Genomic DNA, 17,303 nt, shown 5'->3' with positions numbered 1-17,303 from the left:
ACAATGAGGGTAGGGAAGGAACAATTCAAAAGTTTGTAACAGCTGCTGACGTGCATGGTTTGACTATAAGGATGTGTTGTATGACATCAACTAGTTTTTTTTACAATGAATGTCTCAGACACCGCTTTTTACTACATACTTTAGGGCAACAAAAAGATATTAGTTTGGGTTATTTTTAGGTTTCATGAGAGAAAGATGGAGGAAGTGAGGGGAAGAGAGCGCGAGAGAGGGAATGATAATGGGGAGAGAAGTAAATTTGGAGAGAGATCAAGAGACTCCTAAAATCTCAGCTATTCGAAACTTTGGATCCCACTTGTACGGTAATGTTACGGTAATGTCACCTCGACATATGAATTTAATTAGTTCCAGGACTAGCTATGTATCATATGGATCATATGTACAACAAAAGAATACCTTGTAATGAGTTGCACAACCCACAATAACTCCTTAATAAATATGACAGATAATTACGCATAGCAACAAAACAGTTATAATTTATAAGAATACAAAGAAATTGAAAGAAAAAAGAAATGATCAATAAAAAGGGGTTTCATAGTTACTTTATCTTGGCAATGCAAGAGTCGGTAGATGCTGAGGATTGATGTGATCATAGTTTAGATTAAAGTATACAAACTAGATAAACTTCTATTATACTTTACATGATGTTTACACCTTTAGTCATTTTTGCTTCATTTTCATCTTTTACTTATGACATCGTGATGCTTCGAGAAACTTCGAACATCACTTTGAGTAATAGTATGGCGAGGCAATCGTAAAGACTGATGACTAAATATGTATGAAAGGATTGTTGCAGGCCTATACCAGTTATAATGGTAAAACAATTAACCTCAACTGCACAGACATCAGGCAGTTGAAGTGCTATTCCAAAAATATTTAGACATTAAACAGAGAATTTGAATAACTGTCCCTGGACCAGAGAGTGACATCATTTTGAAGAAATGAATGGTGGATCTTAACTTTAAAATTTTGAGTTAAAAGTTACTTATGAGTTGAAAGGTACTTTAGTACTGATAACTGAGAACTCACATATATCTATGAACAAGAACAAGTTGTAAATAAGTACATGATTAGGTAGAATTATGAATACCAGCATTTTTAGTTGATGTTGCGGAATTGAATGCAAACATGACACAAGCAACAAATAAAATGCTAACACAAGTGATTAGTTGCCCTTATCGAAATTCTTGGTGATCTAACACATGTACCTATGAACATCGTGCAATCACAATGCACATGGTAACTAATGCGGAGCCAGTGCCTTTTAGCTATGGACACAGAAATTCCCATTAGAATAATGTATTTTTTACCTATAAAAATATATTTATTATGTGAAATCGACCTTGGCTGTTGTGTGTCACATATCATATACAAGCCAAATGTATTAATGGGTTATAAACAATTTAAATGTTTAACCTTTTTATATGTCAACAAAACTGTAGCACCGGCATAATAATTTATACCTGTTATATTATTGTTTCAAATTCTTTTATGAAATAAAAAATTAAACTTTTCATGCTGTATACTTTTTTAAAGATGTAGCATGTAAGGGAAAGTTGCATGAACCTAGCTCCGCAGGACTAGAAATAATATTTTAAACATTCTAATCAAACCAATTTAATTTATGTACAAGTGACACAGAGGAAAGGTAGTAATTGCGATGGTTAGTTAACAATCTACGCCTGAGTTTTTATTCGTGTGTTTAGTGAACAAGGCCAAAGATAACTGACACGATAGCAGGAGTGCCGAGGTATCAATGTGGTGCTCAGTCTATGCTGTAAAAAAACTAATAATAACGACTTCAACTATTATTTTTATGTCATGCTTGCACTTCTGGTTACCAACGCGATAGGATTCCATACAGGGATCATGGCAATCATGCATCAAGGATTAAGAGGAACATTGATGAACCGGTCAATGATTTCCTGAAGGGAGTCCTTACGCTGATAAACCAAACCGCGTGTTTGATATATGAATGTGTTGTAGAAATACAGTGGTATCTCCATTTAACAGGTCATAAGTGCAATACAAGATTGTGCTGAACTTCCTTGTTGCGCAAGACATCCTCACAAACTGTGTGATTCAGTCTCCCTGCTCATTTACACTCTAGTAAGAGATACAACGCTTTCCTCATGAACAACTCTTCCTCTAATCGGGACTGCTACTCAGTCTACAACCCCTTTGGCACACATGTAATTTTTATTAAGAAACACGGTCATAGTGTCAAAATCATTGCGCAAGAATGCATGCTGTGCAACGTCACACACAAATTATGTGTGTATTGACTTCCAAACCGGTTAGTCAATGCTAGCTATTACAGTCATGTGAAACATCTCTTTATTTGTTCATGAGCCTCATCTAGACTGAAAAAAATGAGTAACAAAGAAGTTTTCCATACATAATCATCACTATTCAACACGCTTCATTCGTTTTGTCAATATAATTGTAACAAGCATTTCACAATATGGACATGTTTATTGTAAGGATATACAGCAGCAAGGTACATTAGGAGGCAGTGCCTATTTATAAGTACAAGGGGTCCTCGACTTACGACTATCATCTATTCTTAAGACACGGTGTAGGTCGACTTTCATAGTACATGTAAGTCGGAGCATCCTGAACAAACTTTTGCAGTATTATTAATATCTAGTTTCACCTCCATGATGATGGACTTTCTTTCCTTAAATGCATTACTATTAGAAAAATCTGTCTTTCAAGTCATAATGAAGGTATAAAATAAAAATCAAACGGGTGAGAGTGAGAACGGACAGGCGTCAGGCAGTTCGTCACTAAAAATTAAAACTGCGTGACGTGACGCAATGATGCTGCCTTCCTCCACCACAAACACAACAAAGCCTATTCCTCCTCTGCACTTTGGACACTAGTTCACAATTGGTTGAGTCACCTATTTCAAGCCGTGACGGAAGGAACTGCGTAAAGTAGCATGTTAGATATTTCCATGGCAAGCATACGTGACCTCGAAACAGCTTGAGTCAAGATCGTTGTAACCCAAGGACGCCTTGTACTTACACATCTATGAAAACTAGCTCCTTTATTAGATGGTACCACGACTTAAACATTAGCAAAAATGTGATTTATGTTAGTTTTGGTCACTAGTATTGTAAAACAAGTACAAGTAATATGGCACAAAATACCCCCACTGTTCATAAAACAGTACCTACTCAGAACTGTATTTCATATCATTTGCACAGATAGCTGAACTCATATATTTAAAGGTTGACTTGCAACAAAATTCATATTACCGTTATTTGATATGAAAAGATTCACCATGTCTTACTCTGTTGTGTTGCAGGTGCAAAATATGTGGAAAGGTGATTACAAGCTCTTAAAATCTCAAAAACGAACAGAAAATCGCAGCCACACGAGACCGCCGTAGTTTGGATTCCCTTTGCAACACGGCTCAAATGTGATGTAGTTGTGAGAGATGGTTTCTGTTTACACTTTCTTGACACTTATTCGTCGAAATATTTTAACAAATATACTTCACGCATTCAATAAAACTATGTCTATTGTTCTTACGCGTCTATTTTATCGTCATTGTAATGCTGTCACTTTTAGCACTGATATCTTATAACTTACCGTAAAAGTTAGTTAAATTTTTTAGCCTTAGCTTGAAGGAGTACATATCATTGTCTGATAATCATGACGAGCCTGTTGGTCACTTGTGATAATCGAAAAATGCTCCAGAAATTATTTGCGAAGTATGGGTCACATGATCAGATTACGATTTGCCGATTAGACCAAGCGGAAACAAAACTGTAAAGTAGCGAGCATCTATATTTGATACGGGGTCTTCGGTAAAACCCGAAGTGTTTGTCATAAACTAGTACTACGATAAATTTTATATTGAGCTTTGTATTGGCCTTTCAATTCACGTGAGAACATACGTGACAAGAAGATAACCAAATTTCGTGATTACGTCATCGAAATAAAGAGATTCTAATCTACGGCGGCTTTTCGTTTTTGAGCTTTTAAGAGCTTGTAATCACATTTCCACGTATTTGACACCTACAACACAACAGAGTAAGACATGGTGAATCTTTTGATACCAAATAACTGTAATGTGAATTTTGTTGCAAATCAACCTTTAAGAAACCATCGCTAAGGTATCGACGCTAAGGCTAAAATCCTTACATAAGTTTTATGTCGCCTGCAGTTATAAACACAGAAATTAATTGATTAATACAAAATAATGTAAACAGAAACGGAAGCATGCTTTTCCCTTCAGTTTAGCTAAAAAGCAATATTATTCAAAATGAAGCAAAATTTGAGGATATTAAAATATAAATGAGAAGGCCTATAGCCAAACCTTTTAAATAACTATTTCAAAATACAATAGACGCTTCTACAACATAAATTATCCATTCCAGGAATGTGTATGTTATAGGGAATTTACACTATATGAACAGTAAAATACATGTAAGTTACTCAATCCGTTTCAAAATATTTTCAAACTCACATTTTTGGCCAATCGAATAAGAAAAACTTGGCTGATAGTTTAATTTGTTGGCTGTATCGTAACTGCAGTGTTATTGGTTTGTCTCGACAACTTTTTTTATCGCTTATTCTTATCACGTTCACTCGTGTTATGGTTCATGGTTGCGACACTTACAATAAATGAAGTATTTTTTCGATGCCTTTTACAATGATTTGTTTATTTTTTCTAGACAGCGAAGTCTGTTTTGCAAATGAAAACTAATAATATACATTTTATACTTCTACAATCGTCTACCTGTGTCTAGGGGGGGTCAAGGTTCGAATAAAAGATATCTTTTGACGATAGTTCAACTCATGACATTCCGATTGGTAGACTGACGTGGTAACACCTGCGCCAATCGCGCATCTTCATGTATTTCTGAACAATTGCGCAGCAAATATTATTATTCTCTGTGTTTTGTCGACCCGCCTGACGATCTATCAAGACGAACTAGAATGTCATGGAACTTGTACAAATAGTCGTCGAAATACGGCCTATGCGACATACGTCCACACGACTTTACGACCCACGTCTGTGGGAAGGTCAGGCAGTTTAGGGCGAGGTGAAGCGTAAGCTGTTCTTAATTATTTTCGTCAAGCTTTTTCATTAAGGTCAATTTTTTCGGCCACAAGATATTAACAATTTCTTTCGAAATTAAAATTTGGCAGTTTGTGTACGGATTAAGAGATATACGTTGCTCGCCACGGCGAGTTTATCGTTATTCGTTTTGGTAAAAACGGATTACTAAACACATACTTGAAGGGAGTTTTAGTATGTATTTTCGTAAACTTCAAACTTGAGAACTAAGATTTTATCATTGATCCGTTTGCTAATTCCGTTTTGGTAAAAACGGATTAGCAAACGGATAAATGATAAAATCTTAGTTCTCAAGTTTGAAGTTTAGGAAAATACATACTAAAACTCCCTTCAAGTATGTGTTTAGTAAGCTAAATTCATTTAAGTTAGATTAGAATCGACAGAATATACAGAATCAACTTAGGAACGTCTAGAGCCAAACGCGGTCGTAAGTCGACACCCACTGTATATGTAATAGTGATAACGCTCTACATAACATCTTTTTGGCGCACAAGTGTGGCAAGATAACTAAAAGAGTATTGTCATTCAAATCGAATTTGAGAACCTGCACCGATTTGACATTTCACATTATATAGAATTTTTTACGTAGCACGAAGCAAATAATTGACATAAACTTTATACGTTATATGGAATTTACATTATTGGAGGTAGCCTATACGTTATAAGAGTGCCTACTGTAAATAGATATAACTATGGAGATTTTGATGAATCTCAAATATCTGCAATAGCTTGAGTTAACTACGTCAGAGAGATGATGGGGGATTATCACAAAAATAACATTGAAAGCGCTATCCCCCTTCATCGCTCTGCACTTGAGGTCGTTGACCTCACCAATACTTGTCTGGCACTATGCAGCGCTCATGGGCAGGAATGACTACAAATCAGCTATAGAAGATTTTTGTAAGTATCAATGAACAATGCGGGTGTATGATCCATGTGTTTTTAATCAATCTAAATCACAAGGAGACGCTGAACAAGGTAGTTGTATGCAACGTGTAAAGTATCTCGAAACAATGCCGATTTCATCACACGCGTATGAAATCGCACACGCAATGAATCAGCACACGCATATGTAACTCTCTTTGAAACAGTTTGGTTCCACATGGTTTCAATAATATGAAACAGTGCTTCATACCTCCCTTTTATAGCTTTAAATCATGGATCCCAATAAAGCTAATACATTAGGTAGTGGTGGTAAAATAGAAACGGCAATCCACGCCTTAAAATTAAGGTAATAAATTATAGAAAAACATGGCAAACATCTTTGGATCAATTTTTTTTAAATCTACAAAACATTTAGCTATATTGAGAGCCAAGTAGAAGTGATGCGAAGAAAAGAAAGACTTATTCAAGCGAAAGTGAAGAGACTGGACATACTAATAAAAGATTATAATTTTTTTAAAAATTAAAAGAGAAAAGCGTTACAAAGGCATATAAAGTTATGTTAGTTTAAACTTCCCATATTTGGACTACCTCCACATCACAAGTTCCATTTCCACTCGCGCGTCTTCAACATACAAGCCACATGACAATAGCAACATATATTTATTGACCGTGTTTTATTAACTTAGTTTCTGGTATATAATATAGTGTTTTACATTCAGTTTTTTCTTGCATGGTTTCATATACTGCTTTTGTTTTAATGCAGTAGGCAATTACCTCAAGTATTCATTGCTATTTTCAGTCAATGGAATGAATTAAATGAAATATAATTTATTCCTATAGGAATATTTGTTATAACATATGACTTTTTTTGACATACGGATTAACTTGGTTTATCAAGGTTTGAATATATAGACCAACTGTACGAGATGTACGAGATACATGTATTAGGGATATGCTCAAGGAGTTCAAATCAAGACAATACCAACAGACCTGGCAATTTCCCTTTGAATTATACAACAGGAAAATTATATTGTACACATCGCAGCATCAGTTAGTTAAGGAGGCCCAAAGAGTGATGAGCCCTCAGAGAGTGAGATGTGGGGTTACAAAGAGGAAGATGGCCGTTGCCGACTCAGGGTGGAGACAAATAATGTTGTTTTTATTCACCAAGGCACAAAGGATACAGCGTGGCATGAGGTACCGCTGTAGGCAGAAGTAACAAATGGGACATTCCAATGTCGCAACGGCGTGATGACACAGAAGTGGCTTCTGCTAATTAAAGAGATGCTAGTGTCAGGTGTTGCAATCCCAAAAACTTGTCTTGTTTTTCATCAAGCTGTTTTAAACATCACATCAGCTATTTCCAGCCCGTGTTTTATTAATTTACTAACACCTCAGCCATTAGCAAATAAAAATTGAGAATTGACTTACTCAACGGCAGTCATTCCATTGTAGCCATACGTTACAGCGAACATCTAAAACGACTGCTATAGTTGTGTACTCATTTATAATACATACAGTAGTACATACTCAAATCCTTCAAGTAGTTGCTTTATCAAAATATTTCCATGAATGTTATCCTGATATGATGCAGAATACAGGAGGGCATGTGAAAATGAGAAAATATCATAGAATACAAACATCTTCAGAAAACACTAAATATTTGTTGTCCTTAACCCCACCTACCATTATTCATAACAAAAAATATCTTCAATTATGGCACAGAAGCATTTCCTTTTAGACAAGATAAAAGTATACTCATTAATAGTTATCATTCATCTAGGAATGCTAAGAATGGCTCTCAATGGAATGTTGAGTGCTCCATAACCCTTTTTTCCTCTAGTCCTTCCGCAATGCTTGACAAAATATACTACCACAAAGACTATTAAAACATGTCTGGGAAAGTTCTTCAACAGAAGGTTTTTAACATATAAAAATAGTCATTTGTACTATATAATGGTAATATTTGGTAATATATAAATTAATCATGCCCGCAAGGTCGGAAATATTAGATAAGCAGACTGACATATTTTTTTCAAAACTATAAAACTAAGAAAGTCAAGGATTGTAGAGAAATAATTATCAGTAAATTCTTTGGAGTAGATACGAGCCAGACTTGCTGTTATATTTACATGCCCTTGAGGGTAAGTCTCACGTGAGATTACAAATATTCTTGATGCACCACTAACAAGAGAAATGGTATACCCGCTGTCAATATCTCTGTCATTTATCCCTATTCTCTCACCTATGTTAGGTAACCTGATACTTTTCACTCAATCAGCTACTGAAAACAAAATAAAATATTGCTTTCAATGTATGGCGGCAATGCTTTATAAATTAGTGAAATCAGCCAAAGACATACATACAGTCAACCTATAAACAAAAATTGCATCATATTAGTTGCCAATACTTGGATTTGAAACACAGCTACATGTATTACAAAATTAATTGCCGATTATGTTGATGGCTTTCAGAGAGTATGACATAGGAGGAAGTGATTGCTCACCATGTGTATTGTTAACTGTGTCAAACTGAGTGAGCAGCACCTGGGGTTAATAAGGATGCACCACTGCGGGTATAGGGTATACCGACCCAATTATTATAATCTGTCAGTATAATCTGTGAGTGATGGATGAAGCAATAACTAATGAAAATAGACATCAAAAAGGAGTGTTGTAGAGCATTCCCTTTTTCCGAGCTATTCTCTATCATATAAACTTATAGAGTGACAAACGTTGTGAATCCCATTAGCACTTTTGGCACTGAAAAAGCAATGTGGTTCTTCTATTGACTGCTTCAACTAATAACAAAAATTCATCAATATTCCTAGATGAAAAAAATGACTAAAACATATTTAAAAATACAATACAAACCTGTTAGCATTTTAACAATTAATAAGCCCCTTTAGGAAGATATATAAACCATTATTCCAACAGTAATCAGTCAAATTAAAATAAGATCATTATTCGTAAAATTCGTAAGATTCGTAAGATCATTTGTTACTAAACTTGCACAACATGGACGATCACCATTAATTTTATAGTGATAGCGTTTTTCCCAATGCAGGTTGAAAGTCTTGGGGAGCGTTGGTAGTTTTTCCCAATGCAGGTTGAAAGTCTTGGGGAGCGTTGGTAGTTTTTCCCAATGCAGGTTGAAAGTCTTGGGAAGCGTTGGTAGTTAAACAATAAAGCAATTTTGTTCAACTATTTGTGTTTGCCAAAGGAAATTTGGGAAAACGATATTCAATATTTCCTTCATATTATTGCTCACTTCCTGTCACACAGCAATACATAAACACACCATAACATTCTTTAGAAAAAATCCTACAGAAGACTTCCCATCAGAATTCTCTGACATTAGTTTCAAGGTTTCATTTTCTAAACATTCCATCAAATTCTCTTATTATGGACTCCCCCATCTTGTTCTTGAGTTGCAAATAGATGGCCATGATTTTCAAAGTCAATTATAAAATTTACGGTCATGTCTGCCTCCTTGAATGAACAATAGTAAAGTTGTGCAAACAATTCTAAACATCACAAAAAATTTGCCATATAAAGATGTAATACAATTATCCCTCACTTATTGTGGGCACTTAGGGACCAGCAACGACCACGAAAAGTAAAAACTAAGAAGTAGCATCAACTGTCCATTTTTTACATTCACTAGATCATCTGTAGTCTATACGTTGTGAACCAGTTCTTGTACAAACGAATGTAGCCTATAGTTGAAATATTTGGGTCGCTGTGTTGCTTTAATCTGAAACCAATGATCAAGTCCATCCTTTCAATGTTAAAAAATATCGCAAGGAGATCATGAACTCGTAATGACTTTTGTGAATAACTTTCACCATTGTGGTGTGTGACAAAAGACACCGTAGTTCAGTAAATGTTGTTTGTCAAATATACTTATTAGACTAAGAAGCTGGTAGAGCTGTAGCAAGTCTTTTTACGTTTGAACTGTGGTGGAATTCATGATCACTTAGTCCTCTACCTCAGAGTAATGCTTGTTAGAGCAGAGGCTAATGAAAAATCTGCAACGCGCTACAGCCACGGAAGGTGAGGGACAAATTAGCAAGAGATGGCTGAATGATGTGCTCACATGCAACCACTACATGTAATGTTACATGTTATGGCCTTATTGACTGCAGGTGTTACACCAGCTCTTTCTCACAACAAGCAAACACAATTTCAACAACAACACGCACCTTTCCAAAACTGGCCTCTAAAGTCTCGTTGTAATCCACATAAAAGGTCCTAGCAAATGTGTGCCAGTTAACATCAACGTGTGCTCCCCAATGCCTCTCCCAAAAGTCAAGAATGCTTGGTCTAAAGGGTGTTGAGAAGCGATTAAAATCTTTCGACTCCGACCTTTTCACACTGCACTGTCGGTTAAAGTTATATTGGTACTTGTCAAGATCAGTGAAGAACTCTTGTTCATCGACAGCGCTGCGTATACAAGTAAATACATATTATCTTAAGGCAGCATCGAAACTATGACAATCTAAAACAGTCTGTCTGTCATATGATAATTAACCAGCCATCATACATGTACATCCCCTCCTAGTACATCCTCTCCTAGTACATCCTCTCCCAGTTCGCTTAAAAGTTAGTTTCCTCTGATCACTGGTCGCTCAACAACTTTATAATCAGTGTGCATTTAGCTTATTCTGCATCAGCCGCAACAGTGAATCGCACCTCACCCAAATGTGACGCTTTTTATTCACCTGTAGAACTTTCATGTAGCTTACTGAACTTGCTTTTCTTGAGCAACATTTATTTATCTGTGACGCCCCTCTAGTTAGTCTGCTGTGCTTATAACAGTCATTTATCAGTAGCTATGCATGATCTAAAAGACCGATCATCTAATCCAGTGATACCTGTCAGCTAGTCCATATAACTTTATTAGAACCTTTTTACTGCTATTCTAGATGTCTTATTATATATGATGGCAAATGTTGATGTAATAACTCGAGCAGCCAGAGCCACTCTAGATGCCAGAGCTATGTCAAGGTTGTTAGCATGAAATGTCCACTTGGCTTCAAATGTTTTTAGTTTATCGAAACATTTCATCACTGAAAATATTTTCTCAATAGTCTGCAAATGGTCTGCCATATGGAAAGCAGCAGTTGCCGTTTGGCAAAATTGGTCCCCCTTTGAGAGTCGACCTTCCAACAACATTTTCTCAACAAGAACAATTTTTTTAATTGTATCACAGCAGTCGTATCGATCCAATTGTTTAGATCTTTGCTAAGTCTTTCGATCAAACTTGTGTCATGAATGATGGCTCTTTAACATTTGATACACATACGAGTTGTAACTAGCATGTTTACCTGTGACCCAACCTTTGCTCACCTGTGACACTGGGTATCATCATATTCACCGAGGGCTTGTGTTACTTCTTCAAGGAATCGCTCAAATTTCTGCTCATACTCGTCATCCTTGACAAAGAAGATCCAGTTGATTTTAGCCAGTGTTAACAACCTAAAACATTGGCGTTAAAACAGGTATAACGTTTAAGTCTAACCAGCCTTGTGTATATTTGTTCAGGAAAATTACAATTTAAAAAAAATATTTGGGGATAGTTTTAAAAATTACTTCAGCAGACATTCCATAACGCTGTGATGTTGGCAAGTGCTTAAATAATGTTTCATGGGCGACTCTTACATAGCGCAGTCCATATGTTTGGACACGTCTGGGTAGTATTCCCTCCCGACTGGTATAATGATGGAGTTTGTTATGTAGGCTAAGGCTACATGATCTCTAATTGTCTGTTCCTTTGCGCATCTTGCTGACATTATCACGATGAATACCTGCATAATAGATTACAATCACCAGCAATTCATAGGGAGTCAAGGAAATATTTATAAATTGGTGTTTTTACACATTTGATATGAGTCTTTAAATTTAATAGACTTTAATCAGGAGAGATATTGTGTTATATCTAAAACTTTCTCAATACCAAATTACCAATCTAAAGCTCTGTGGTTTGTAAAACTCCTTATCGAAATATAGAATCAAAGGTGGTCAGAAGAGATGTTATTTCTCACCAAAAAATGATCAATATTTGTAGCTCTAAGTGATTGAGTATAATGTATATTATAAATATATACTATAAACATAGAGTATAATGCATATTATAAATATATACTATAAACATAAAACATACCAACGCAAATGAATCGTTAAACAGTGAAATGCAAGTTTTATCACTTGAAAGCCTGAGTAAATGGCTTCCGAGTCAGAGTGAGATACTAAAAATTTTCATCAACAAATTTCAACTGATTTCAGCATTTCTACCAGGCTAATTAATGTGACTAGATATATTTTTTATTACATAAATATTTGATCAACATAAAAAACATGATTCTTAATAAATTATCTTGCCTTTGTTAATAAAATGTTTTTCTTGCAGAGAACAAAGACATAATGAGGGCATAGTGAATCTCCGGACACTGCCATTGGTTACATGACAATTTTACAAGTGTTCAAACCAACAAAGAGTACTTTTGGATTTAAAAATGTCACCAGGTTTCACAGCAGAGAAGTACTAGTGAAAAGAAAAAGACTAAACTATCGCATTGTCTTTCATGAAATCCTTATGCTTACAATTTGTATAGAAACTTTGGCATAAAAACATTAACGATTTAACAGTAACAAGACCACTAGTTATAAATTATTATATATAACTTGCATGGTTGTCTCTAAGCGCAACAGTCTTGTGATAGAAGAATGGTGTTACACAAAATTCTATGTCTTACTTTACGACATACAAAATTGGCAGTAGCATATTTTAGCAGATACAATTATACATCCATTTTTAACAAATGCAAAATAATTTAATAATTTTTTGTTCATAAACAATTAGAAAATAATAAATTTTATGCCACAGAATGATTTTCTTCAGCTGTCAAAAAACCAAACAACTCAAAATGATGTTTGAATAGTTTAGTCCTTGAAGAAACTGACCTCTACAGACTTTATAAAGAGCTCAAATACAGACTGCATATACATATATGTCTATTAAAATGCCAGCAAACTAGCTATAATGCTATAGCATTTTTGAGATAATGGTCAAAACAGAGTTTTAGCTCACCTTTATTTTTCTTATAAAAACTATTCTACGTATTTTCGTGACGTCATTCTATCGTTGTCTGCCATCTTTATGGACAACTTTTATCGTTAAAAACACGAAGCTTCTGCAATTAATTATTGCAAACAATGCTTTTGTTTGCAAATTTTTTACTTTAGTATCAAAACAACACTGAAAAATACTATTAATCAAGAGAATGATGATCGTTTTCTACAAAGATGGCGGCTTTTTCGTGGACGAGCGCATGTGCAAACAGGGTGATGACGTCAAAAAAGCGATGGATTGTATAAAAAATTGAACTTTTGTTGTGTAGCCTACATGTGACATTTTTATGAGACGTTCTAAATATAGATGCTCGTATTTACATATCTCTAATAGTAAACCATTAGTGAAGACGCATAGGTCTTCAGAATGAGTTAGCCTTTTCTGCCACATTGAAGGTAATGTTCACAAAAACCCACACAAATATAAAGTATAACACTGAAACGCATATCCATGTATATTTTTTTCAATAAGCAAGATGTGTCACTTTGAGCAATGCTAATCTTGAACTAATATGGCGTATGCCTTGCAATGATACAAGAAAGTTGCAAGAATGTATGCAAGAAAGTTGTCAAATACTTGTAATCTACTATATAAATGGCAAAAATTCTGTCTATATATTTGTGTGTGTATGTGTGTGTTAGTCCACCTTATAGAGCGGTCTTTCTTTTTTTTGATTCGGTTGTACGAAGCAAACTGAATTAATATGAACACCATACTTTTCGGACTATAGCCGCTACTTTTTTCTGATGATTTGAGCTATGCGGCTTATATAAGGGTGCGGCTTATATAAGGGTGCAGCTTATACCGTATAAGGGTGCAGCTATAAGGGTGCAGCTATGCGGCTTATACCGTATAAGGGTGCAGTTATTCTGTGTTTTTTTTTCTTTCACCGCTAGGGTGCATTAACCTGTACCTCCGGTTAGTGTGCCTCTATACATAACCTATTCATCGTTTTCCATTTTCACACAGAAATGACGTAATAATTACAACTCTATGAATTTTTTTATCTCCATGACACGAGATGCTTTTTTGCCCTTGCCGTATTAGGGCTAATTTGTTTTCGGCAAAACGATATCAACACTAGATTCTCTCGATATTAGAATTTGGCAATTAAATTCTATTAACTCTATGAAACACGAGGCCTTTTTTGAACCTATATTTCCGACTTTTTTTAAGGTTCAATTGCTAAATCGCCGTAAAGGTCACTACTTTTCACGAGGAAAATTGTATTATCTCGAGTAGGAATAGCCTCTAGATTCTCTCACCTTCGATCAGACAAAGACACTACAATATCTCAGTTTTACATATCGTCGTACCAGTATCGTCGTATTCAGATGGATAGCTGTTGGTGGAACAGCAACTTTTTTATACACACATTTTGATGCAAGAATTGTTATTATTAATTCAACATATTCAGAATTTTTATTTTGTTTTCTCTGTTCATATTAATTGTATCATTACCGAATCATCTCTTATTGTAATCGTAGCAAAACAGACTCAATTTAGCTATTACTTGCTAATTATTTCACTTTTACATCTAAACCCTTTTATAGTCGTTTTATTTTTTTAAATATATTTGACCTGCACAAAACATGTTTTTCATGATATGAAGTTTAAAAATTGTTTGACAAAATTTGAAAACCTTTACAGTTGTTTTTATTTTCTCTCAAATTATTTCAACTACAAAAACACTTTTCTTATAATATGTAGTTTGAAAGTTGGAATGGCAAAGGTTGTCACATACAGTCAAACATGGATAACTCAAACTTCACGGGACCGAGCGAAAGTGTTAGAGTTATCAGAGCGTTCAAGTTATCAGAGCGCTGTCACAAGTGCATACATTTAACAGAAGATACATGTACATATACAAACTATGTATAAAGCAAAATCATAGATTGCTTGTTACAAATTATAGGGCCCCTCATGTAAAGTTTCAAAAGTATTTATCAGGAAGTAAATATGTTTTTTTATTACTTGAGGTTTGTTTGTTGTTTTAGGTGATGTGCTGCCATGAGGTTTTCAGATTAAAATTGACAAAACTTGATCGTCGTCGAAACACTCAGAAAAAAAGCCATCTTTTTTTCTGAGTGTTTTAACAGGAATCAATTTTGCCAATTTTAATCTTAAAACATCTTGGCAGTCACATCACCTAAAACTACAAACAAATTTTAGCTGACAAAAAAATATCTAAATTTAGGGATAATTTTTAAAACTTCACACGAGTAAACATTTACGACCAATCCAAAAATGCATGCTTCACATCTGAGTAGTTGTTTCATTTAAAAAACCTATCGAGTGTAGTCTGTGAAAAGGTGTGTTATCCTTATATATCCACATATAATCACTCTTACAATATGCATTTTGCATGTTGTGTCGATCTTTATTAAATTTTTATCGCTAATACTTTTTAACGTTTTTAGTTTGGCCGTAACTTAGCTGACATGTTAGCGACCCCATTAATCGGGTTTTATACGGATTAAAACAAACCAAAGTTTGTTCCTTCGGCGAAAAACTGTTTGAAGTTAACCGTGTTAAGTACGAGTTATTTAAAGCAATTTATCATTGCGTAGGAACGGGCCAAAGAATCCGTTCGAGTTAACAATGTGTTCAAAATATGCGTTGCCGAGTTATCCATGTTTGACTGTATGTTAAATGCAATTAAATTTTCTATGCAAAGACTATCTTATTATTCGGGTGCAAGTACTGCTTATGGTGTAAAATGTTGAAAAAATACTTTACGGAAGTGGTTTCCCGCCTTGGAACGGATTAAAATTTACACAATTTTATTTTAATGGGAAAAATTGTTTCAGATCTCGAACAAATCGGTTTTCGAACAACCTTCTGAAATGGATTATGTTCGAGAACCGAGGTTCCACTGTACATTATTAAAAGATATATGTCGCTGAAAGTTATCAAAATTTTAAATTTACATTGGTTTGAAAACCTTTAGTTGTTTTATTTATTTTTAAATCAGTTGTCCTGCACAAAACCTTTTCCTCATGATATAAAATTTAGTTGTTTGAAAAAGTTTGAAAACCTTTACAGTTGTTTTTATTTTCTCTCTTAATTTATTTCAACTACTCAAAACACTTCTCTCATGGTATGTAGTTTGAAAGTTAGAATGGCAAACGTTGTTATATGTTAAATACAAATCAATTTTCTGTCCAAAGAATTTGTTTATTATCCACGCAATGACGAGTAGCGCAGCTAGTTTACTATAAGAATTAGATGAAGATCTCTAGCGTGAGCACACGAACCTCATATAAATGCATTCACACATATGCAGATTGTTTATATACAAAGCTCCGTACTAGTCAGCTCTAGTACTTCATTATGTTTAGCCATTCAAATTACTCTACTTACGCAGCATGGTCAAACAGTTAATAAACCCGCACTATTGTCAGCAAAGCAGATACCTTGGAATCGACAATGGCTCTCGGAGCAGGTTCTCCCCAAGTCTCTCCATCTGCATACCAGACATCCAGCTTTTCTTTCAAAGATTCTGCAGGTAATTGAGATATGGTTTTTTTTCTAATAATGAACAAAAGCATCGTCGATTGTAGTTTGTTAAAAGCTACAGATTATGTAGAGAGTTAAACCCAAAAGTTTGAAGTGGAATGGTTCATGGTTACAAATAAATTTTGCCATTCTTGCGCATCCAAATAATAGTGTAATCACAACATGGAATTGGTGGTTTCATCAAGTAAAAATATATAAGCCTGATCGCATTAACGGATACAGAACATGCTGAACATCCATCTGTAGACAGCTAGAACCGGTTACAAACTATTAACTGTAGATGCCTGACACATATTGACAACAATTATACCAATAACATTAAAAAGTAGCTACTCAACATTTCTACACAACTATAACAAATAGTTAAGGTTACACTAAATCAAACTGCAGACTATATATTCACATGTCCCAAAACTATCACAACAAATATATGTGAATCAGTAGCCTAAGAAGTTTTTACCTACCTGCTAATTTTATTCCAAACTCTTTATCACTGTCACAATAAGTCAGCATGATGTCACATATCCTTTCTGTACTTTGCACAGATCCATCGGTCGAAGAAACTGCCATGTTGCAGAGTCTTTAAAAATTGGCTTCTACTTTAACAACGACAAATCTTATTAAAACTGACGATAATCAGTCAGAGAATCGC

The 17,303-nt window shown here is 34.8% G+C and overlaps 1 protein-coding gene across 1 annotated transcript in view; it reads right to left on the bottom strand.

Moving 5' to 3' along the window:
• The window catches only part of LOC137390245 (uncharacterized), a 25,865-nt gene extending 8,562 nt beyond the window's left edge, over positions 1-17,303 (bottom strand). Inside the window, exons 1-5 of the mRNA XM_068076569.1 lie at positions 17,116-17,303; positions 16,549-16,634; positions 11,662-11,807; positions 11,350-11,478; positions 10,203-10,443 (exon numbers count right to left, since the gene is read on the bottom strand). Of these exons, the coding sequence (XP_067932670.1) occupies positions 10,203-10,443; positions 11,350-11,478; positions 11,662-11,807; positions 16,549-16,634; positions 17,116-17,221 (708 nt within the window). The 5' untranslated portion in view covers positions 17,222-17,303. The remainder of the gene's footprint in view (positions 1-10,202; positions 10,444-11,349; positions 11,479-11,661; positions 11,808-16,548; positions 16,635-17,115) is intronic.

The sequence above is a fragment of the Watersipora subatra genome, chromosome 3 (assembly GCF_963576615.1).
Source record: "Watersipora subatra chromosome 3, tzWatSuba1.1, whole genome shotgun sequence".
In the NCBI taxonomy this organism is placed as follows: domain Eukaryota; kingdom Metazoa; phylum Bryozoa; class Gymnolaemata; order Cheilostomatida; family Watersiporidae; genus Watersipora; species Watersipora subatra.
This window is presented reverse-complemented; position numbering and strand designations above follow the sequence as displayed.